This window comes from Mytilus galloprovincialis, chromosome 2 (assembly GCF_965363235.1).
Source record: "Mytilus galloprovincialis chromosome 2, xbMytGall1.hap1.1, whole genome shotgun sequence".
NCBI lineage: Eukaryota > Metazoa > Mollusca > Bivalvia > Mytilida > Mytilidae > Mytilus > Mytilus galloprovincialis.
Genome location: NC_134839.1, coordinates 28,539,287 through 28,564,469, shown reverse-complemented (window position 1 = coordinate 28,564,469; position 25,183 = coordinate 28,539,287). Strand labels below are relative to the sequence as shown.

Sequence of the window (25,183 nt, the reverse complement as noted above, 5' to 3'; positions counted from 1 at the left end):
AAAAATAAAGGAAGCAATGCTCAACGAAGATATGAAAGAAAAAACAAAGATTATGGATAGATTACATAAAGCTGAAATAAGAAACATTGAGCTCGAAAATACAATCAAAACTTTACAGACTAGAATTGAGCAAATACCTATAAATTCAGTAGTTAACAACTCTAATCCAACAAATTCTCAATCTAAAATTAAAGAGGAGGAAGATGAACTGATTATTGGCATGAGAAAAAGGGTCACAAAATTTGTACTTAATAAAATCGACAAAGAATTGAACAAATTAGAATCAAACAATGATCATTCAGAACACAATACTGAAACGAGTTCTAATCCTCAATACAATTATGAAAGACAAAACTACTCTGATAATTATTGGAATTACAACAATGGCTATTCAGGACAGTATAGAGATACTCAACCTTATTATAACTATCATCATAATTGGCAACAAGGACACAATGAAGACTCTTCGTCGTACCAAAATACAGAGATTACTCACAACATCTGTACAGACAATCTTATTGAGATACAACCTACAAATGTTCACACGTCTACAATAAACTCAAAACCTGTGAATACTCAGCACACAACGTATTGTGACAAAAACAAGCTGCCAAAGTTCAATTGTAACTTAGAGAAAGTGAATAGAAATTCTCAGAATAGTGAAAAGCATACAAACCAATCGCAAACTCAAAATTCTGAACATTATTTTTCTACCATTGGACAGCCACTATATTTTCATCCAACTCCTCAACAAACTCATTTTTTACAACTGGCCAGCCTCAACCCCAGCAGATACAAAGAACCGAACTTGTAAATAATGAGAAAGATGTAAATACTTGTACATACGAGACTCTGAATATTTTAGATTTTAATTGTAAAAATATCTTAACCTGTGGCCCGTTTTTTAAAGAAACAGAAAGTGATGTTGACATTTTTCTTTTACAAGAACATTGGTTATTTGATTGCCAGTTACCTCTACTAAATGAAATCAATGATAAATTTACTGGAGTTGGCAAAGCTGTTGATACATTGGACCCAATTCCCCCTATTCAAATGCCTAGGGGCTATGGTGGCACTGCTATTTTATGGAAAAAAGAATTAGACACTCTTATAACACCTTTAACCATAGGAAATGAGAGGATACAAGGAATTGAAATATCTGGTGAACCCAATCTTATCATACTTTCTGTATATTTGCCTTGTAAAGGTACTTCTGACCATATAGATGAATTTCAAGACTGCATAGCTCTTCTAAATGAAATAGTCTGCACTTACAAACTTACTCATCAAATTATTATAGGTGGTGATCTTAATGAAGATATCATAAATGGTCCATCCTCACAAAGAAAGGCCTCCTTTACTGAATTTATGGAAGATCATTCTTTAGAAACAAAATTTACTGGCAGCACATTTATACACTCTAATGGCCATGATACCACAGCTATTGACTATTTTCTATACCAGAATTCATATAAACATTCTGTTCTTGAAATCAAGAAACTAGACATAGGTGCTAATGTCTCAGACCATTATCCAATTAAAATGGTCCTTCAACATCGCCGTTATTTAATTCAGCAAAAATCACTGAATGATTTTTTAAAACCAAAAATTAACTGGGATAGAATTGATAAGGAAAAGTATGAAAACAACATCAACTCCAAACTCTCAAATAAGAACTCAGAAATCAAATCTGTTGAAGACATAACCAATGCATTTACTCAACTCAATGAAATCATTAAACAGTCTACTCAAGCTCTGATCCCAACTAGAAAAATTGGCAGGAAAAGACCAAAACTGCAAGTTATGAATGAAGAAATTAAAGTCGCTCTCAAAAACAAAAAGATTGCATTTTTTAAATGGAAAATTAATGGTAGACCGAAAGAGACTGATAATTTATATTTGAAAAATAAAAAACAAACGACACATGCTTTAAGAAAAGAATGTAGACTGGAAGTTGCTAAAAGAAGGCTATGTGAACGTCAAAAATTGGTTGATGCTAGAACAGCGGATCGTAAAATGTTCCACAAGATCATTAAAAATCAAAGAGGAAAATTATCAAAGTTTATTGACCAGTTAAATGTCGATGATGAGATATTTTATAATGAAGATATAATAGAGGGCTGGAGTACACATTTCCATCAACTGGCAAAGAAAATACCAAATCCAAATTACGACAATGAATATCTTGAGTTGATTGAAAATGAAGCTAAAATTATAATAGACATTTGCAAACAGCGTTTCAAACATTGCCCAATAACAAACAAAGAAATGGAAAAAGCAATATCTGATTTAAATAGAAATAAAGCAGTTGACTACTTTGGCATTAATGCAGAAAACATCATACATGGTGGAAAACAACTTCAACAATATTTACAATTACTTTTTGATAAATCATTTGAATTTGGCTGCATATCTGACATTCTCAAAATTGGAATATTGTTCCCAGTATATAAGAATAAGGGTGATATTAAAAGTGCTAAAAACTACCGTGGTATTACCGTAACTCCAACATACTCCAAGCTTATAGAGAAAATAATCAAGATAAGGGAAAATCCAGTTATCCTGAAAAATCAGAATCCACTCCAAAGAGGATTTACAGAAAACACCACCCCTCTATTATGTGAACTTATGATCGAAGAGTTTGAACGTGAGAGCAAAGATTTAAAACTTCCAACATATATAGCTCTTTTAGATGGTAAATCTGCATTTGATGTAGTTGTTCATTCAAATTTAATACGGAGATTATATCAAGCCGGTATTTCAGACCAATCTATAATATTAATAGATAGCTTATATAAAAATGCAACTTCATGCGTAAAATGGAGAAACAACACTTCACAGATCTTTGAGATAGAACAGGGTGTACGACAGGGTGGAGCCATTAGCGCTGATTTATATAAACTGTATGTTAATCCGCTATTGAATATTCTAAGTGGAACAGGACTGGGTGGACATATAGGTGACATTGGATGCTGTGCCCCAACTTGTGCTGATGATGTAGCCATAATTTCAAACAACCCTATGGAACTTCAAATGTTGATAGACATTGCTGCCAACTTCAGTAAGAGAGAGGGCTACACGTTGCAACCAACAAAAAGTGTAGTCATACCAATTAGTACCTCTACTAAATCTATTGAAATCGATGAAAACTATTGGAACATCAATAAAAATCCGATGCCTGTTGTAGAACATTCCACACACATTGGAATACAAAAATGTCAAAAAAATTCTGCAAAACTTACTGCTGAGGAGAACATGAAAAAAGCAAGACGATCACTCTATAGTCTTATGGGTACAGGTCTACATGGAAAGAATGGTTTGGATCCTGGAACAGCTATAACGATCCTATATACTTATGTCATGCCTATTTTAACCTATGGCCTTGAAATCTTACTTCCATCTGGCCGTATTTTGGATACTATACATCAATTCCATAAGAAAATGATAAAACAAATACTGTCATTAGCCAAAAATACAGCTGATCCTGCGGTATACATTTTAAGTGGATCTCTACCTATGGAGGCTGAACTACATCTCAAAGCATTATCTCTATACGGAAATATTACAAGAGCAGATAGATCTACCATTGAATGGAGACTAGCAGAAAGACAACTACATTTAAAGACAAACCAAAGTAATAGCTGGTTCATCCAAATCAAGAAAATATGTTTGAAATATGACATTTTGGACTGTCAGGATTTTTTAAATAACCCTTTAGGAAAATTACAATGGAAAAGTTTAATCACCAAAAAAATACATACCTATTGGAATGACAAAATTAATAAAGAATCAGAGAAATACTCCAGCTTAAAATACATATCTGGTGAATATATGGCAAAAAGAATACATCCAATTCTTACAACAAATACATCAAATTGTAGAGACATAATCAAATTACCCATTAGGACCAGATTTGCAACTGGCAATTACATCTTACAGACAAATAGAGCAAAATTTAATCAAAATGATGTATCTGCCGTCTGCAGAGTTTGCGGTAAAGAGGATGAAACTATTTCACATTTTCTGATTTCATGTACACCTTTAGAAGCTGAAAGAATGTCTCTCTTGAAATCTCTCCGAGAACAATATATCAAAGTGCTAGAACTACTAAACATTAATATGCATGATATAGATGTAGACTTCATCCATGTTATTATCAATCCATATCATCTAGTAAATTATTGTGGTACCTCTCTAACCAGTGAACTTTGTGCTTTTATTAACATCCATATAGAGCCTGCTTGTAGAACATTAATATATAAGCTTCATTTACATAGATACAAACTTTTAAATTTAGATCAGAAAAGATCTAGAAAAAATAATTTAAGATCATAGCCCTATTTAATGAAAAAAAAAAGTTGTGTGTGGACTGCAAATCCCATATTTTCTATTAAGGACTCATTTTTAGATTTTATAGATGAGAACGTGTGTGATTTGTGTGTAAAGATATACCGACATTTGTAAATAGTGTACATCGTTATATATATTCTATTGGTGATTGGATATTGTAATTCACTACTGTATGACATTCTATTGGTGAAGGGATATATTGACTTCATACTGAAGGTGTGCCTATATTGGCAGAAAATATACAGATACAGAATACAGATGGCGTCCAATCGTCAAATTTCAATGTTTTCATTTATCAATCGGGGTACAAGACAGGCAGATGACGATGATGATAAAGAAAATACTAGACCAAATAAGTTAAATAAAATTGATAGTAATGTTGAAGTTGTGGAAATTGAACAAAAATCAACCAAACAACGGAAAAGACACGCAAGTGAAGACAAATATGAGCAAGACTTCAAATGGCTTATAGTCACAGAGGAAGGATACTACTGTTCTATGGGCCAAAAATACGGCACAAAAGCAAGAAACATGACATAAAATTGTAAATGAAAGAAGAGAGAAAAGAGATAAATTGTTGAAAAAAATCAAATCAAAGAATATTTGACAATTAATATGACTACGTCTATTTATGTCTATTCACCTCCATTAAATGTGAATATTATACTAATCTTTATTTTTGTGACCCCCACGTGCACCCACAGTAAATTAAAAAAAAAGAGGTGGACATTTAAAAAAAAACCACCCGGTTGCAAGTGATTTTTTTAAAACACCCACCTTCCCTTAGTGAAAAAAGGAAAACACTGCCTTAAATGAATTATTACAGTATTGAAACAAACAAATTTCAAAAATTTTGATTGAGTTATACCTCTTTGGTCTTTGGTGGAGAGTTGTTTCATTGGCAATCATATCGCATCTTCTTTTTTTGTTAGAAAACGAATGAATTAAAACCACGAGAGTAAAGATAATAACGATAATAACTCACAGGATGACATATAGCATGACCCTCTCCCATATGAATTTATTTCTATCTGTATCCATCTATATAATGAGTTAATTTATGTGTCATTTTGATCTCTTGTGGCGACTTGCCTCATTGGCAATAATACCACATCTTCCTTTTTATAAGCCTTTTTCAACTGATTTTTATAGTTTGTTTATATGTTGTACTGTTACACCAATGTTACAGTTTAGGGGAGGGTTGGGCTCCTTCTAACATGTATAACCCCGCCACATTCTGTATGTGCATGTCCCAAGTCAGGAGTCTGTTATTCAGTGGTTGTTGTTTGTTGCTGTTGATCATTTGTGTTGTTTGTTTATTGTTTTGTACAGTTCTTTTATTGTTCTGTTGCGCCACCCTCCCAGGTTAGCGGAGGGTTGGGCGCCCATTGACCTGGCAAATCCGCAACATTCTGTATGTGTCTGTCCCAAGTCAGGAGCCGTTTGTTACTGTATTACATATTTGTTTTTCGTTGATTCGTCTGGCCATTTAATAGTTTTCGCGTATAACATTTGTCAATTTGTGGCCTCTTATAGCTGACTATGTGGTATTGCCTTTGCTCATTGTTGAAGGCCGTACGGTGACCTATGGTTGTTTATTTCTGTGTCATTTTGGTCTCTTTTGAAAAGTTGCCTTTTTATTTAAGTAATTTTTCAGGATGGACAATGTGCACACCTGCCTTCATATTTAATTTGACTCCAAATCAAATGCATATTTAGAAAAGGCCGTGTGGTGTATACGAAAATCACAAAACAACATTGACCCAAAAGACACAATTTAAAACTCCAAATACTTAAGTGGGAAACATACGCGCATTTAAAAGTCTAACTTTAGATAGGTTTTATCGGCTTTATACACAAAGATAACCAGTAAAATATTGCACTTTTCAGGGGGATTATTACGTCCCAATAATTAAAATTTAGCCCACATTCACACAAAAAGTTAATTGATTTCGGCAAGTGTACCGACTGAATCTCTTCTCGTCAGTGCAAATCCGACAGTCGTGTTTTAGGAAAATGTTTGTAAAAACAGCATACATAGCAAATTATGTAATAAGAGTCTAACAGTTGAAATGCATTTATTTGAAGATATTTTTTTTGTGTTGTCGATATTAAATCAATTCGGATTAAGTACCTTTTTTTGTTTGTTTTACTTTAATTGTCTGGCTTGTTCGTTCCATCTAGGAGGGTGATATAGCCGAACGTTTGGTTATTATGGACTTCCGGCTTCCCCCTTTTTGAATTTACCTTCATGGGAGTTCGGTATATAAGGTAATACTTTTTTTAGATGAGATTCTATCTCTGTCATAATTTGATGTGATTATCATTTAATTTGGATGAAATCCTACTAATATATGAATGCTGATATTTTTATCTTCATAATTATTGGGCTCATTGCAAGCATATTATCATCAAGTAAAAGCTACAGACAATACAATATATGAGTATAATCATTAGTAATGCATATAACAAACATAGCTGTCATTGCCATTTAGTTTGGACACAATGTCCTCATAACGTATATCATACACTCCTACATAGAGCAGCCATAACTGTCTTCATATAATATTATAGTTACACTTTGAATTATGTGCAATAGCTATTTGACCGACTTGCCAGCGTTTGCTTCATGCACATTTTCCCAGAAATTTTGTGTCTTACATTGCCAAGAGCATCAACTTCCCCGACATTCTATATTTTATGTTTTAACACATATGTATGTTTGTTGTGCAAGTCTAGGTGGCAATCCTACTTTTCCTATTATTAGATTAAAATGATTTTTTATCATACTTCGATGCATTATGCAAATATCATAACAACCAGCCAATCAATTATCCTCGTTATAATTTGCATATCTGATGTTTGTTCAATTTCAATATTTAAAGACCTAAGAACACCATCCGGCATCCGGCTTACAACACAATAAACTACGGGATGTTCTATCTTTGTGTTGGACTAATAACTTTAAGAACCATACAAAATGTGAGTGATATAAAGTAACGTGCCGATCGTTGTCGAATTTTAACACTAGAGCACTCTTCAATGAATATTCTTTCAAAGTTAGACCGGATCAGACAAATTAACGATCAATTGTCCGAAACATGACAAAAAGACCAATTGTCCTAAACATGACATAACTGACCAATTAAAGATAGATGAGAAATAAAGAGCTCGTGACCGGGCGCATTACACATCCGTCGCTTTTTCAACGAATAACGTTCAACTACTCCTTAGGGAGCTAAATTTTGGTTGTGAAAAATATCTTCATATTGTTAAAAAATTTGAAGATAGACGGAGTCTAACAAGATTTCGCATATCTGCTCACCATTTACTTATAGAGAGAGGTAGATGTAGTAATACTCCCCGACACGATAGAATATGTAAGAGATGTTGTAGTAATGAGGTCGAAGATGAAACACATTTTCTTTTCAACTGTGATAGTTTATCGGGCCAAAGGAAAGACATGATAACAATGATAAATAATTGCTGCAAGAATTTTAAAAATCTTGACCCTAACCAAAAACTGATATGGTTAATGAATTATGAAGATGAGAATTTATTATCAGAATTATGCATGTTCATTAAGAAATATGAAAAGTTTTAATGGGATTTATCTCCCTCTACTACTTGTAATTTGAACTTTATATTTTCTCTATAGTGAGTTCTAGAGCACCGTCCCTTGATGAATATTGTCCAGTAGCAATGTCAACCCTTGCTGCTGTGCATTAATCACGAGGAGAATCACTATTGGAGTAATCTCATGTATCTGTAGCTAGTTCTGAAGGATCTCCCCTTGATGACCTTTGCATTGTTGTGATGTAAAAGTCCCTCACTGCTGTGCACTGGTCATGAAAAGAACTACTGCAGAATGAGATACTATATTCCTGGTTCTATTTTTACTTTTTGTTTCCGTATTAATAAACTTTATATCATATTCTTTTAATATTAAATCGACCTCATTGCACTCAATGCCTCTTACCTTAATTATATCCTACATTGCTCATATTATCAATTTATTATTTGTGTATTACTTATAATATTGTGTATTTCACTAATGTTTATATAATCATTGTATGATGTGTTTTTATCTTGCCCGACAAGGGCCCATGATTGGTTTAATAAAATAATGTCTAATGATAGGTATTTCACTTGACCCATATACTTCATCGTTTAGTACTGTGATTTTTTTTTATGTTATAAAGTCAACCTGTAGCTTTGATATATAAAAATGATAGAATCTGAAGCGAGACGATGCATAAAATATTCTTGCTTTGTACGATATCAAGACAAAATATTCAACTCAAACACGCCCTAACATAAAAAGGTGCACGATTTTCTCTTTTCGATACAATTGTTACCCATTTTTTAGAAAAAAAATTTGAGTCATATAATGGAAGGGCAGACACGAAAATTACTGAACTAATAGATTGTTTGTTTTCCGTCCGTGGTAATTTTTTGAAAAAAGTCGGAGGTTATGCATTTTCTACATCCAACTTGAAAGATACCCATGTCGTCGACTTGATATCTAGTTGTTCTGCTTAACTATGTACTAAATAAATTGAAAACTTATGCAAATGGTGTTTTTAAAATAATACACTTCGTAATTGAGAAGAAAATTGTAATTTTGTTTGTTTCTATTAACTTTTAAAATTTTGTCACTATAGTAAACATTACAGTAAGCATTTATCGCCTTCTCTAACAAAGAGCTTCGATTCTTTTGTTCTATTTCAACCGGGTTTCCGACTGTAATGTCATATCACAAATATAATAAAGGTAGCATTGTTTAATCGATGTAAACTAGTCATGAAGACTGTTAAAAGCATTTTTTAGTTAATGTCCGAAAACTTGAAAGTTCCCATTTTAATTGTTTAAATCCCATAACTCTGACACGTATAATAAAAAAATTATAAAATCAAAAGGGAGCTTATTCAACAATGCACATACTAATTCTTTAACAGAAAGCACTGCTGCAACTTCGTTGTCTGCTTTATCACTGAAATTCAATTAGGGGTTTCCCATATACACAGCAGCAGTTGTACATGACGGCGAGGAATCGTGTATGAATATTTTATTCACAACTTCTTTTATATGTTCTCTTTGGTATATAGGTCTTAATGTTTTTACGAATTTCTCTCGGAAATTTGGGTTAGGTCTTTCCTGCTACAAATCAAGAAAACGCTCTAGAGTGAGAATGAAACTGAGCCGTCACTGCAAGCACACCAACAAAGTGTAGTTTATCAATAATCTATGATCATAGCTTTTATACTTACCTTTCCGATATTTAAATCTGTCACAGATTTTATTTACAGAGTGAAGTGTGATTGTCAATGAGACACTCCACCAGAGCCAAAATGATGTAAATGTCTGCAACTGTAGGTCACAGTTTGTTTGACCTCCAACGATGATCATAACCCACACCGCATAGCATATATAGTTCACATTTATTTTAGAAATCTTCTAGCAGACATGGTCTCGGTAATTTGTTGCAACTTTGAAATGGAGACATGTTTGCAAGATAAACAGTGATACGTTTCGAGTAATGTTCGTTGATTCAAATAATAGATAGCAATTAAAACAAACATTTTCAAAATAATTTATTTAAATCAACAAAAACAATTGCACCGCAATTCACTAGGTATCAAGTAAAACAATCTTTCGGTAAAGTTGAGCATCATTATAACAAATACTTCTAGTATGAATATTGTATGAGATGTTCAATAGCTACAGATAAAATCAATATTTTCTGTATTGTCTCGTTCGATATATTTTAACAACCTATTGCATTTTTCGTGTAAAGTGACAAATTAAACAAAAGCAAAAACATAACTCACTGAAGGTCATTCAAATTGTAATGCACTATTAGTTTTTTTCTGAATCATTGTTGAAAAGGGACAATATACGTATACAATTTTGAAATAATTAAACATGTTTTAATTTTGTCGGCTTCAAACATTTACAAAAAGAATGTTGAATACTGATTTAACAATTCCATGTATTGATTACTGTTTCCTAATACACTTTTGTGATTCTAATATGGCTGAAATAATAATTAAATAGTTTTTTATCAATCCTATTTGACCTGAATTTGACCACTTATGCCCCTTTAATATTAAATGATATTTGTATTTTCTATTTAAAGAAAGGGAGCGAGGAAGAGAGAAGAAAGAGAGAAAGAGTGCTAGTTATTGATTTACAATCTAGTGAATGCAGCACAACAAAGAGATCAGGAAAGACAAATAACAGATATGTTCGCACAGTTAGTCCTCTCATGAGGCAAGAACGTATAAATCCTTGCGCGAGGTGACGATATCATTGAATATGTAATTCGTATTGTCTTTTGGTGGAACATGCTTTCATCTTTGGATGCACTTTTGCATTCAGTGTCTTCTTGCAGGAACTGCTCATTCCTTTTACCCCTTTTCTTTGACAGCTTTCTGTCCATTTGATTGATATTTCGATGAGATAATGCGTCAAGTAGACGTCGACTTCAAACGTTTGATTCACCTGAAGATCTAGATTTTATAAGATTCAAAGTCGATGACTGTGGAGAAAATTCTGTACTAGACGTTGTATTTGACATCTGGCTACCCATTAATCTTGTAAAGGCTGGATTAAAATGATTTTTAATTTCTGCTTCCATTTCTGCATATCGTTTTTCTTTAACAGGTCCAAATGATGGCAATGGTTTCATATTTTCTCTCAATACCTGAAATAAATAAAAATAAAAATATTGAAACTAGATATAGATATATGAGAAATATAGCATGTATTATATGTCTCTGGTCAGACAAAGCATAAACAATGATTTGATTTATTTGATAAGTTTCATGCAATTTGACGAAAATAAACATATAATATTATATAATTACATTTTTACCCGATTTAACACTTTTTAATATTGGATTTATCACCAAACGGCATATGTTTACTTTTATAACATCAATAGATATATGAGGTTATCAGTATAATATTTGCATATATAACAAGTCAAGTAACACGACTTAAAATTACCTCAAATCCTCCAACGGTACAGTACTTATACAGGAACCAGGCAGGAATAGCTACAATAGGAAACATTGAAATCAACCATGCGAGACTGTTTGCCCAGGCAGGATACCTCTTGTCATCCATTGTTGGTTCTTTGTACATGGCGATATTCAGGATAATTGTGAGCTGGAAAAAACAAAATAATTTAAATTTAATAAATTTGATAAACTGCGTTATCTTTGTTATCACGAAATTGGAAAACCCCAGCATTTTGTTTCTAAGAATTATCACACAGATCAATAAATGATGAATATTTTTAGTGAAAAATAAAGTAATCAATATACAGTTAATCTTGGACGAATTAAAATATGATCTGGATGGTATGTACATTTAATTGATAAATAAAATTGTTTCCTGGAGAATTGTTATTGTAATCTATCCTTTCATCATTCAAATGAATAACATTGATTTGAAATGAAATATTGATATGACATGAAATATTTTATTTCAAATGAGTGTTATGATCTCGATGGTAAAAATAATTCCTGGAACATTAGAAATGTAATCTACCCTTTCATCATTCAAATGAAAAACGTTGAATGGAAACGACACGAATATTTAATTTAAAATGTCGACTTGTGATACAAGTTAATAAAACAGCAACCTAACAGCACATTTATACTTACAGCAATAATGAAGGGTGACAAAAACTTCCAACAGATTATCCAATATTTTCCTGGTCTTGAACCAATCATCATTTGTACATTTTCAGAATATTTATCCATACCTATAAATAGATAAAACATATCTTTGTATGACTCTTTTGAAAGGTTGAATAATATATATCAGATTTAAGGCTGAGTGGAGAAATAAAAGCTAAAAACATTTTTAATGTACGAAAATAAGTTGTTTTGCACTTGAGTTGACTTTTTAAATTTGGCATGCACATTGTTTTTAATTTCTTCTTTCGTGTAATGTCTCTGTTGTAAGCTAAACTTGGGGAACACCTGATTACAATCCTTGGTTTGCTGGGGTTCGTGTTACCTGATTACAATCCTTGGTTTGCTGATCTTTGCTGGGGTTCGTGTTACCTGATTACAATCCTTGGTTTGCTGGGGAACACCTGATTTCAATCCTTGGTTTGCTTGGGTTCGTGTTGAGCAATCTGTAGCTTTTCATGTTGTGTTTCGTGGACTATTGTTATTGCCTGTCCGTCCATTTTATTGTCATATATATACGATCATATACGGTAATGTCAGTTTTTCTTAAACTTTTTTTAAATTTGGATGCACTCTTTTAATATGTTCCCCTTTATATAAATCTTTAATACCTTGATATGATATGTAGCTCTGATGTTAGTAAATGGCCGAATTGAAGTTTTGTGCAATCCTCCAAATTTACCAACTTAAAAAAAGGAAAACACGAATAATTTGGAAACTTACCATAAATCCAACTAATTCCAACAAGTTCCAGTAACCCAACAACAAGCAGTGGGAATCCACCAACACTAAAGTCGACAATGTTCAGCAGGTAAATACCACCCTGTAATTAAACATATACATGATCTAAAGTCGACAATGTTCATCAGGTAAATACCACCCTGTAATTAAACATATACATGATCTAAAGTCGACAATGTTCAGCAGGTAAATACCACCCTGTAATTAAACATATACATGATCTAAAGTCGACAATGTTCAGCAGGTAAATACCACCCTGTAATTAAACATATACATGATCTAAAGTCGACAATGTTCAGCAGGTAAATACCACCCTGTAATTAAACATATACATGATACAACTTAATTTTGTTTAAATACCATTATACCAATACTAATCTTAGATCGGACGACCGATTTTCGGAGAGTAATAAGCTTTAGGCAAGGCAATGGTTCCTTACTGTCTATTTAGTGCTTGGAGGGGTCGATATATGAAGCATGTCAAAACAATCTTTTTGTACCCAATTATCCACATTGCTATCATTTTAATGTGACACTGTCACAGAAACATCTTTATGATTATCTTCTCGTCCAACCTACTTGGTAGTAACAAAACCGTATCTATTTATTTATTCTATCTTTTTCTGAATATCCATTCAATTTGCTACTGGACATAAGACAATTTTAGCCTTGCTTGAATGTCATTAAGCTCTAAAATTCAAGATGTAAAATCTGCCATGATTTTCATAATATACTTACATTACAGACCATCGGTAAACCAAGGAGGAAAGCACTTCCAAGCATGACAGCTCTAAATATAATGTTGTTTTTTCTGATTCTCAGAAATTGAGGAAACTCGTCACCAATTGCACATAAAAATGTCTCTACGTAGGAAAACTGAAAAAACATGAAAGTCAAGTTTAGTGCAGTCAAATTCTGAAATTAATTACCTTTTAAATGGTATAAGTACACAAACATTAACGGAAGTGTATGTATGCAAATCAAACCAGCTTATATCATGTAGCAGATGTGAAACATATTTTGCATCAATTGTTGTTTGTATATACATCTGGTGCTTTTTGTTGTTTATGCATCTGTTGTTTTTATAACTCCTACTACAAGTGTACCAATTTTTCCGGTCACCAAATAAAGAGACTAATTGATGCAAATATGTATAATGTCAGATGTTCCTTCGTTCATCAACTTTTGATTGGCCTCGCTACTTAAACATGCATATTGGTTTTTAAAAACATATATTCTCACGTTCATCTCTTTGCTTGTTCTTGCGTTTCTATTTATTATGATTGACAGTTGTACCATCTCGTTCTGCTCATACAAAAACATATCTGTCTAATATTTTAACCATTGAAACGAATAACTATAATTCTAAAGATGAAAGTGAATGTTTTATACGATAACAAAGTTGAAGTCTCACCTCAGAACCAAATCCCAAAGTAGCCATCATGATGAAGAAGAACACAGACCACATAGGGGCGATTGGCATACGTGATAAAGCTTCCGGGTAAACAACAAAGGCAAGACCTGGACCTACAAAATAAACATTAACAGGTAAACAACAACAATTTCTGAAGAGTAAACAACAGTTGGTTTTCCAATAAGAAGGTGAGGCATGTCTGTTTCTCATAAATAATAAGGACTTTGAACTTCTTAATCTTCTTTTGACGTAGATGGTAAATAAACGGAAACTTCGAAAACCATGATTACAACTTGACATATGTCAAATCGATTCTGTCTGTAATATCTAGGTAGGTCTATTGATTTATCTTACGTAATGAAAAGTTATTGCATGAATACTGAAGAAATGACAAATCAATATTCTATGTCGAAAAATAGATATAATTATTTCCATGCATATTCTCAATAGAAAACCGAGATAAAAAGAAAAAAAAAACTTAAATGATTTGTTTTACGCCTTAAAAATCTGACTTACCGCCATCTGCAACCTTACTGACGTCAACGCCTTTCTCCGTTGCCATGAATCCAAGAACAGAGAAAATGACTAGACCGGCAAACACACTGGTACCACAGTTCACAAAACATACAATGAGCGAATCCCTAAAACAGTTATTGTTGAACTTGTTGTAGCTAGACATAGCAATCAGACCACCAGTGCATGCACTCAGAGAGTAGAAAATCTGTGTTGCTGCGTCACTCCACACGTGCGGATCCAGCAGACGTTCGAAGTTTGGTTTCAGGTAATACTCAATTCCGACTGATGCTCCTGGTAAAGTTACTCCTCGGATGAACAGTACTGTCAACATGACATATGGGAAGGTTGCAGTAAAGTAGACGACCTAAAATAGAAATATGTTGCTTTCAGATAGGTTCAAACATGGGTAATACATCTAAGGTTCCAATGTTAGTAGACTGAACTAAATGCATATACTACTAGTATCTCAAAGTTTTCTACAATGACTTTGCAAGTTTTAGTCTGTCTCATGTCTTTTTCTGTTCTTTGAATAATAATAATTTAACAATAAAAGACCTGAAATATCCACTCTGTACTTGACATATCTTCCTTCAAACGTTTAAACAAAAATGAGAATTCATTTGAAAAGTAAGGTCATACATAACCCTTTATTTATTAGGAAATGTGTTAAATCTCCTTTGAAAATCGCTAATTATAAGGCTAGAAATATTTTTCTCAAGGTTAACGCTCTCTCTTAATCATGAGGTAAAGTACACCTTCAGTTGCTGGATGATTGCTATTTACTAGAAAACTCCTTATATTTACCCGGCATACAGAAATATACAGCTGAATACTGGTACTTACCTTTCCAAGAGTTTTGATTCCTTTAAGTAGCACAAGGAAAACTACTACCCAGGCTATGAACAAAGTCAGGGCCAAATGCCATTGGATAGTACCGAAGTCGTCTATAGAATCTGTCTGTTGTAAAACATGATACCTAAAATAACGAATGACTTATAAAATTTCTGTGAGTCATAACTAATTCTGTTCCTTCAAAGAAAAAAATAAATGGTTAAATGCATGTTTCGTCTCCTGCAAAACTCGGTCTTTGTATACTTTTTTATCTCACTTTTTGAAAGTTATTTTGTTTTATTTTTTTTTTATCAGATTTTTAGAAATTTTCTTTGATCATACAAAGAATCCAAAACTAAAATCTTTTCTCAATAATTAAGTATACAAAGCCAATTGCAACTGCACTTTACGATAATTCAACCGTTAAGAATATGCTTTCATCAGGAACTCTACTGTTCTGCAATAAAACATGTTATTAAAGCAACAGACAAAGCAGATTCTTTCGATTCTTATCGTAGAAGCTCATCACTTATTGCCATTGACGACCGGTTAGAAGGAGACGAATATCATCATCTTATATATTGTTCTTTCGTCTCACCTATAGAATTCCTCACTTGGAGTCCGGGTAGTGTTGGTGTGCAGAGACATGGCTGCGGGTACACCCGTTGTTGTATTACTAAACGTGTCTGTAACAAAAGGAAACAGAAACTGGTCAGAATCATTTTCATAATAATTATAAAATGTCCCTTTAGTGATATGTGACAGTTTAGAAATGGATCCAGATTTTGTTTTTCGTTCATAAAGATAAATTTTTGATAATGGATGTATTTATATGTTTGTTATATATATATATACTCACACTATCTTATTTATTGAATTTTTAAAAATCTTTTATCATATTGCAGCCCCTAGATCCATCTCAAATATGTTAGTAATTTTCACACACACACAAACACATACACATGGGACATTTGTAAATATCACTCTTAAATATAGAAATAAATAATGCAATATAAAAGCTCACTTTTTTCATATGGAAGGTCTCATTATGAGGGAACCCTTGCATTTAGCTTATTCCTTTTACTTTATATATATTTTTTCACATGCAGATATTTTGATTGATTTTAATATTCACCCTAGGGAAGCGAAAAGCATTATAATATAACCGGTGGTTTTGGAAAACAACACATGCAAAAAGGGTTGATTCCTCGGAATGAGACCGTCTATATTTAAGACCCACACGCATGAAATTGAGAACTTACTATTGGCTACTGTTTTAGCGTTTGCGTCACGACAGTTTATCGTGTTCCAGTCGTTCCCACAGGAGGCCCATGGCAGCTCTGTTGTAAATGATGCGTATAAGAAATACAGCACATGTGATATCACAACGTTGTAATACAATCCTATTAACCAGGACACGATCACCATAGCATAGCCAAGACCTGGAAAATAATTATTAACATGTAAACAACATACAACCAGGACACTATTAACATTTAAACAGCATTCAACCAGGACACTATCAGCATGGCATAACCAAGACCGGAAAAATCATTATTAACATGAAGACACAAAAACGGCAATCAACTGCAACGTTTTTTTTTTAAATGAATAGGTCAAATTGAAAAATGGTATCAGAAAAATAACAATAAGATAATATTTTTTTATTTAACCAATTTACTCATTTGAGTGAGGTTCCCGCAATCGTTGCAATTAGTCTAGGAACAGGCCAGAGTAACACTCTTCTTTAAATATCTTTCAGCTAAGAAAATCCTTCAGTTTTCGGATCAAAATAAAAAAAAATACGTATAAATGATCAATTTATGTTTGACACTGAAAACAAAACCACAAAAATAATGTGACGGCTTACCTTTCAGCAGTGGATTCATCCTCCACATGCTCAATGGACCGAGACTAGCAAACTGTCCGATTCCAACTTCCATATAAAATAAAGGCAAACCAACTGCTGCTAACATCAGAGTGTATGGTAACAGAAAAGCACCTACAATGGAATGGAACAAATTATAATTTTATAATGTATTCTGTATAATGAAATTAAAAAGATATAGGACATGCCTTTAAGAAAACAAAACGAAACGAAAAGATTATTTTGAAGGGCATATTTGTAACTAAATTTCAACGGTTTGGCCGACAGAGTAAGTTTCATCCTAAACTAGGAACATATAAACTATAAATAATTAACATGAAACCTCTTTGGACTATCTAATCCAAATAAGGAAGTCCGTATTGAAGTGTTTCATAAGTATTTTTGTACACATGTTAAATCTGTAAATACTTGTACGTATTTATCAAGGAATACGAAATATGATATGATTCTTTTCAATGTAATATCGAGGAAGACGGACATATATCATGTATAAATCTGAAAGAAACTGAAACCAAAAAGAAGCTGAATTGATATATTTTGAACAACTAAAATGCAACATATTTATTCTTTGCTCCTTTCTTTTACAAGGTGTGTAAGATGCTTCGTTTTGTTTAAAAAAAATTTAAGTGTCTGTAGAATTTCACAAGGAAAGAAAGGGGGCGGGGATGGGTGGGAGTTCAGCAACATCATTTGTTTATTTGTTTGAATTATATATAAACATGTACCTCCGCCATTCTTGTAACAAAGATACGGAAATCTCCACACATTCCCTAATCCGACTGCATACCCAACCATAGTCAGGATAAATTCCATCTGTCCACCCCATGCTGCTCGGGGCTTCTCGTTTAAGTCCGTTGAGATGTCATTACTTCCGGATTCATCACTTTCTTGGCTGTTTGTTTCATACTGACTATCACCACTTGCTCCGTTTATTTCTTTCTGCATTCCAGAAGTAAACAAAACACATGTATGTTAAATGATTGATAAGGTTTGAGAACTGCATTTAATCAAATTGAAAATAGAAACAGGGACTGTGTTGAAGAGACAACAACCCGACAACAGAGCAGAAAACTGCACAAGGACACCAATGGGTCAGGACAGCGAGAAAATCCCGCACTCGGAAGTGGGCCCCAACTTGCCTCTAAAAAAATGTATACTAGTTTAGCGAAAATGGACGTCACAATGCACACTAAACTCTGCAACATATAAATGAATACATTAAAAAAAAAATTACAAGACTAATAGAGGTCCTGACTTAGGACATGCGCAAAAATGCGGTGGGATTTAGTCTGTTCTAATAAATAACAATACAATAAATCTCACGTCTTGGACTCCCCCCCCCCCCCCCCCAGGCCGATGTGGTCGTACACCACACTGACACAATGTGTCGAGTGTTACAGATCTTAAAGGCAATATTTATTAAGGAAGTTTTTAAGCGGGAGGAGACATTGTCATTCTATGTTGACTTTGTGGTTTATAATCTTAATCGCAGTATAATGAAGTATTTCCGTTTATACCGGTTTTCTTCAGCATACTTGTAATAAATATTTGATAATTTTTTTATTTTAACATTTAGTGTTAATCATAAGATCCTTGAAACGTTAGCTCCTTGTACACCTTAACATTTAACGTTAGCTCCTTGTACACCTTAACATTTAACGTATAGCTTCTTGTACACCTTAACATTTAAATTTTGAATGGTTTAAAATCACAAACTGAAAAAAGAAGATGGTTTTGAATTAGATACTTTTGATATTCCACAAAACTAAACTCTCGTGAATGTATTTACCACAACTTTATTCAACAAAGAACTTCACCAGGTGAACCTTGTGTGTTTTTTAAATCGATGAACCGATATTCAACTATTGATACCAAGGTCAAAAGTGTAAATGTTTCACAACGTTGCTATTAATAGTATAATAATACTATTTTCGATTGTTAACATTAAAAAAAAAAAAAAAAAAAAAAAAGAAAGAAAAAGGACAAACATCCGTAAACCTATGTTGAAATAAAATATTTGACAATTAGCAAGGCGGATATTATAATGTTGTCACGCATAAAAGAGAAAAGCGATTTAAATGTTTTTGTGAATGCTGTATTGTTTATTTTTGTTATTTTGTAACAATGCTATTTTACACTACTTAACACTGATAAAGGGTATAATATATTCGAGTTAATATTTTTAAGGATTGGTTTAAACGATAAGCTTCTGAAAGGCTCTATAAAAATCATCGTAACACTTTAATATGTTGCTTATCATGAGACGTTTAATTGGTATGAAAATATTTCAACATATTTTTTTTCTCATATAACCAGTTAGTTATATACAATTATGTTGCATGCTAGATTTCTTGTGCATATTTGATGCCGCAGAGGTTATTATCGATTCACATATCAATGTGTGACAGCGGAATTCTGCCAATCTGGATTGTTGCTATGGAAACAAACTACTAAGATTCTAAAAACGTCTGCTGCATGGAAATTCGATTTGTAAATGTTGTGTTTGGCCTTTAATCAAAGATGTTAATCTATAGATGGTTCCCCGCCAACACACGAGTTGTGTAGCAATCTTAATAAAAGCAAAAAGCAAATAAATAGCATATGTTTTATATTATTGTTTGCTCCCCAAAAATGGCGTGGGAAATAACAACTCTTTTCATACCGAAACCAATCTTAATCAAGAGCTATTTGAATTATCTTAGCCCGTATCTCAGGGAAATGCAAAGGATCATAGTTAACTTAAAAATATATCTTGACTTCAATGACCTTCTATCTCTATTTTCCTATTGAATAATTGTAACAATGAAACCAATATGAAGGTCATTTTTCTATACCATATGTCGTATACAGATGAGGAAGATGATCTCACAAAATGATAATTATTCATACGCGGAAAATCTCCACATTCATGAATAATTGTTATGGGCTTCCTATGATTGACTTAATGTTATCCAGAAAAGCATGTTGGACTCATTGTCAAATTGTGTTATTTTAATTTTATAAGGCAAAGATAAAAAGAGAATGAATATTTAAATTCAAATGAAAGTTTAAATATTCACGGAGTACTGGGTTGAATCTAACTAAAAGAACGCGGAAACAACCGCCAAAACTTTAAACGTTATACACGGAACTAAGATATTTTTTTAAACACTTAAACCTTATAATATTTAATATTGTTTCACAATTTGATCCACCCAACAATAAAAATAAGAAATGTGGTCTATGTAGTAAATATAAACATTTTTCAACATGCTAATATTTGCGGCCTTTAAAAATGAAGCCCTAATTTAAATATTACTTACAACTTCTACAACTTGGACCTCTGGAAATAAATAAGGATTTTCTCCACCATCTACTACTCCATTATCCAAACATGTCCCTTTCTCGTACCCATTCTCAAATGACTTAGGCATGTTTTTCATCAGTAATTAATAAATATATATATACAAGAAAATATATTAAACACGGCTAACTTTTATTTGACTTCGCATCAATTCTTAACAAATGTATGTGTGATTGTTAAACCCTCGAGCTTTAACCTTGCGCTAACAACTTCTTTCTGAATTCACATGTGGAAGCTGTATAGTATACATTCCAGCCGGCGTGCGTCATGGAAGATTTCTCAATATTTCCACGAAGTTATATGAATGAAAGAACCACGTGGGTTTTATTCAAATATATGAGTTCACAAGGTCATTTGCTTGATCAATAATAACAAGATGTTTCTTAACTTGATAAACTTATAAAAGTATTGAAATATTCTTCGTATTAGCGTCTAAAGTATAAAATAAAATCTATATTTATTGTTTTCTATCCAAAATTTTGCATTGATTTTAATTGTTTTAATTGTTTATCACTCTAATGGTTTATGACTACACGTACATATATACTAGTCAACTAAAGAAACGATACACTAAGTTTGAACATAAATTTATCATAAAATATAATAAATAGAAAAAAACTGTTGAATTATCCAATGAATAAACATTCATTTACAAAGCAAATGCATATGACTAAAAGAATCTGACCAAATTTGGTAAGTTAGAAAATACCGCCGTTATTAAACTCGATCAGTGGTCAAATTTATTTTGCGGTAAATGTTGATAAAAGTCGTCATTTAATTTCGAAGATGTTAAGTAAGTATAGATATAGTAAAAAATATAGAGAGAGAACTCAACGTCTATGTCATCACTGCTTATCACATGGATCAAATTCTATTGAAGATGAGACCCATTTTACAGTAAATTGTCCATTATATAATGAACAGAGGAAATTATTATTTGATAAAGTTATCACTTTTTGTACTAATTTTAAAGAACTACCTAATGATAAGAAATATTTCTGGCTGTTCACAAATGAGCATTTACCTACTCTCATGTGCCTAGGAAATTACATTATTAAAGGTTTAGAAATAAGATCCAGATGTATGAAATAATATAATATTTTATTGTTATAACATTTAATATAATAGTTATATAAAACACATGTTGTGTTAGGCTCTGATCCTGTCCATAACGTTATAGTATGGTATTAGTTTTCTGTTTTGCTTTTTCCAATCATATTGTGTTGTAAAATGATGCCCTTTATGGGTTCTTCATAAGATTAATAAAATTCTTATCTTATTCAATTATCTGCAAATGCATTCAAAATTTTAAGCAGACCATGATTTCAGTTTCCAGTTCTTATAACAATTTTTGATTTTTGGGTAAAAATACAATTTTTGATTTTTTTCTTCTTTTCCTTAAATCAATAGTTTTGACGAGAATTAACACTCTGTAAAAATTAGACCACTTGGGCAATTATTTACCTTGTAAGAGTGTATCTAATTTCATTATGTATGGAAAATACATTGCCTTGTGTCGTTTCGTTTCTTTTGTTGACTAGTTTATATTTCGTACTTTATACATACAGAGACATTTTTTTACTTTTTGGTCAGTCACGATAAAAAACAAATTGTTTGAATTATATTTTGACGAACAATATATTAATTTGGTTTAAACATATAGTCATGACTGAAAACAAATTATTTTTTAATAACATGCAGGAACAAGAACATGTTTTAAATCAATGTTTATATTCTTTTTTTTCCTTTAAGCCAACCCAACCCCCTCCTAAAAAACAGAAAAGAAAGAAAGAAATATGTCGTTGTATGCTATACCAGCGTTAAAACAATCTCTAACATGAGATTTGATCAAGGGACCAACAGCTAGAGCTCGTATTGTTCTTTTTCTTAACACATATCCTCAATAAAAACTTATCTTATTAAAAGTAAATTGACTTTTACATCCGGGATGGATTATATTGGTTTAAATTTAATGTTTACTTAATTTGCGTTTCATGAATGGTGGAGGTTTCACGCTTTTTGAATGTTACGGGTGTTTAAAAATTGGAATGTGTGATTTAGGGGATAGAGAAAAAGAGCGATCTAAGAAAAAGAAGGAAAAAATGGAATGTGGTAAAATTTACTGAATAAAGGGGTTAGGTAAATCGGCATACCCCGTAACATCCTCTGAATTGCATTTGAATTTCATACTGTTCTTTATTTAAAGATGGCACAGTTGGTCATGTATTATGGCAGAGATATTATTTGCATATAGTATATGTATCTGATAATGCGCCCTAAACTATAACTTGGGCCAGTGACAATTCAAGTATCTTTCAGCTTTTCTCATCAAGTTTACGACGGTGTGCAAAATTTAAACTGCTACGTCTTTAAAATCATGAATATTCATGAATGGTTTATTGTCGAAAGATTGTATAATTTAATTTTCTACATAAAATGCAATATTAACATTATTTTATATTACATGTTATCTCAGGTTAAAATATTGAACATAGGCCAGCACCAAACAATATTTACACGTGCAAGTACCAAACAATTATTTACAGAGACGTGCTTCTCATAACATCATACAAGCATCGTTGTAAATTGTTTAGTTGGTATGACATTAGACATTAGACATTATTTTATTAAACCAATAATGGGCCCTTGTCGGGCAAGATACAAAAACATCATACAATGATTATATAAACATTAGTGAAATACACAATATTATAAGTAATACACAAATAATAAATTGATAATATGAGCAATGTAGGATATAATTAAGGTAAGAGGCATTGAGTGCAATGAGGTCGATTTAATATTAAAAGAATATGATATAAAGTTTATAAATACAGAAACAAAAAGTAAAAATAGAACCAGGAATATAGTATCTCATTCTGCAGTAGTTCTCCTCATGACCAATGCACAGCAGTGAGGGACTTTTACATCACAACAATGCAAAGGTCATCAAGGGGAGATCCTTCAGAACTAGCTACAGATACACGAGATTACTCCAATAGTGATTCTCCTCATGATTAATGCACAGCAGCAAGGGTTGACATTGTTACTGGGCAATATTCATCAAGGGACGGTGCTCTAGAACTCACTATAGAGAAAATATAAAGTTCAAATTACAAGTAGTAGAGGGAGATAAATCCCATTAAAACTTTTCATATTTCTTAATGAACATGCATAATTCTGATAATAAATTCTCATCTTCATAATTCATTAACCATATCAGTTTTTGGTTAGGGTCAAGATTTTTAAAATTCTTGCAGCAATTATTTATCATTGTTATCATGTCTTTCCTTTGGTCCGATAAACTATCACAGTTGAAAAGAAAATGTGTTTCATCTTCGACCTCATTACTACAACATCTCTTACATATTCTATTGTGTCGTGGAGTATTACTACATCTACCTCTCTCTGTAAGTAAATGGTGAGCAGATATGCGAAATCTTGTTAGACTCCGTCTATCTTCAAATTTTTTAACAATATTAAGATATTTTTCACAACCAAAATTTGATTTAAATGTAACATATGTGCATAGTTTTCCTTCTGAGTGAGTTTTGAGATTTTGTTCCCAATCTTTCAACATGGCATTTCTTAGTTTTCTGTTGTCAATTGGTTTAGCAGTGTCTGAGGATATTTGATAATTATTAATCAGTGAAAGAAGTTTTTCAGATGACATATACCACGACGGTTTCTTTGACTCATACAATTTTTTTGATTCTATAAATGCATTATATAACAATGGAAAGTTAGTGTCTGATTTTCTAGTCTGTAATAGTATTTAGTCATTGCTTTAATCATGTTAAAATATATTGGTAGTCTTCCCAACTCAGTTAATACTGCAAAATTGGTGCTTTTTTTTGGAGCTCCAAGAATAAATTTACAGAATTTAGTATGAAGTTTTTCAACAGGTAATTTAGAGTAAATATGGTCAAATGAAAAAATTCCATTTCTATATTTAAATGACATTGGATTGAAGGCACCCCATATCTCACAGCTGTATAATTGGATGGGTTTGATGGTATGATCAAAAACATGCATGCTTGTTTTGACTGAAGGATGCAAGGATAAAAAATCTTTAGATAACTTAAAATAGGCTTTTAGTGCCTTTTTATACAATTCGTCCTGGGCTACTGTAAAGGAGCCAGATGCACAAAAATGTATACCCAAATATTTATATGAATTAACACACTCTAGTTTTATACCATTTAGCATAAAATCATATTTGTTAATCAATCTACCTGCCTGCCTTGTTGAATATAAGAACCTTTGTTTTGTTTGTATTTACACTAAAGCACCAATCATTGCAGTAATTTTGCAAAATGTCCAATTTTTTTTGCAAACCTTTCGGAGATGTTGACAGTAAAACAATATCGTCAGCATACATAAGGCAGTGTAAA

At 32.3% G+C, this 25,183-nt stretch overlaps 1 protein-coding gene across 1 annotated transcript; it reads right to left on the bottom strand.

Moving 5' to 3' along the window:
- Positions 1-9,927: 9,927 nt before the first annotated feature.
- LOC143063312 (sodium- and chloride-dependent glycine transporter 1-like) lies at positions 9,928-21,069 on the bottom strand. The gene is made up of 13 exons (XM_076235374.1): positions 20,749-21,069; positions 18,172-18,385; positions 17,429-17,560; positions 16,821-17,000; positions 16,157-16,244; positions 15,571-15,703; positions 14,728-15,091; positions 14,212-14,324; positions 13,536-13,673; positions 12,780-12,879; positions 12,024-12,124; positions 11,362-11,523; positions 9,928-11,056 (listed from the first exon to the last, which is right to left on the bottom strand). The coding sequence occupies exons 1-13, from the start codon at positions 20,866-20,868 to the stop codon at positions 10,838-10,840; spliced, it is 2,064 nt and encodes a 687-aa protein (XP_076091489.1). The 5' UTR covers positions 20,869-21,069; the 3' UTR covers positions 9,928-10,837.
- Positions 21,070-25,183: the final 4,114 nt, after the last annotated feature.

Excerpts from the sequence above, each read along its gene's own strand:
- LOC143063312 (XM_076235374.1), bottom strand. The coding sequence starts at position 20,868 with ATGAAAAACATGCCTAAGTCATTTGAGAATGGGTACGAGAAAGGGACA. Across the intron at positions 17,561-18,171 it reads TTGTTACAAGAATGGCGGAG|GTGCTTTTCTGTTACCATAC; the intron begins GTACATGTTTAT and ends ATTCCATTGTAG. Across the intron at positions 12,880-13,535 it reads GTTTACCGATGGTCTGTAAT|GGTGGTATTTACCTGCTGAA; the intron begins GTAAGTATATTA and ends GTTTAATTACAG.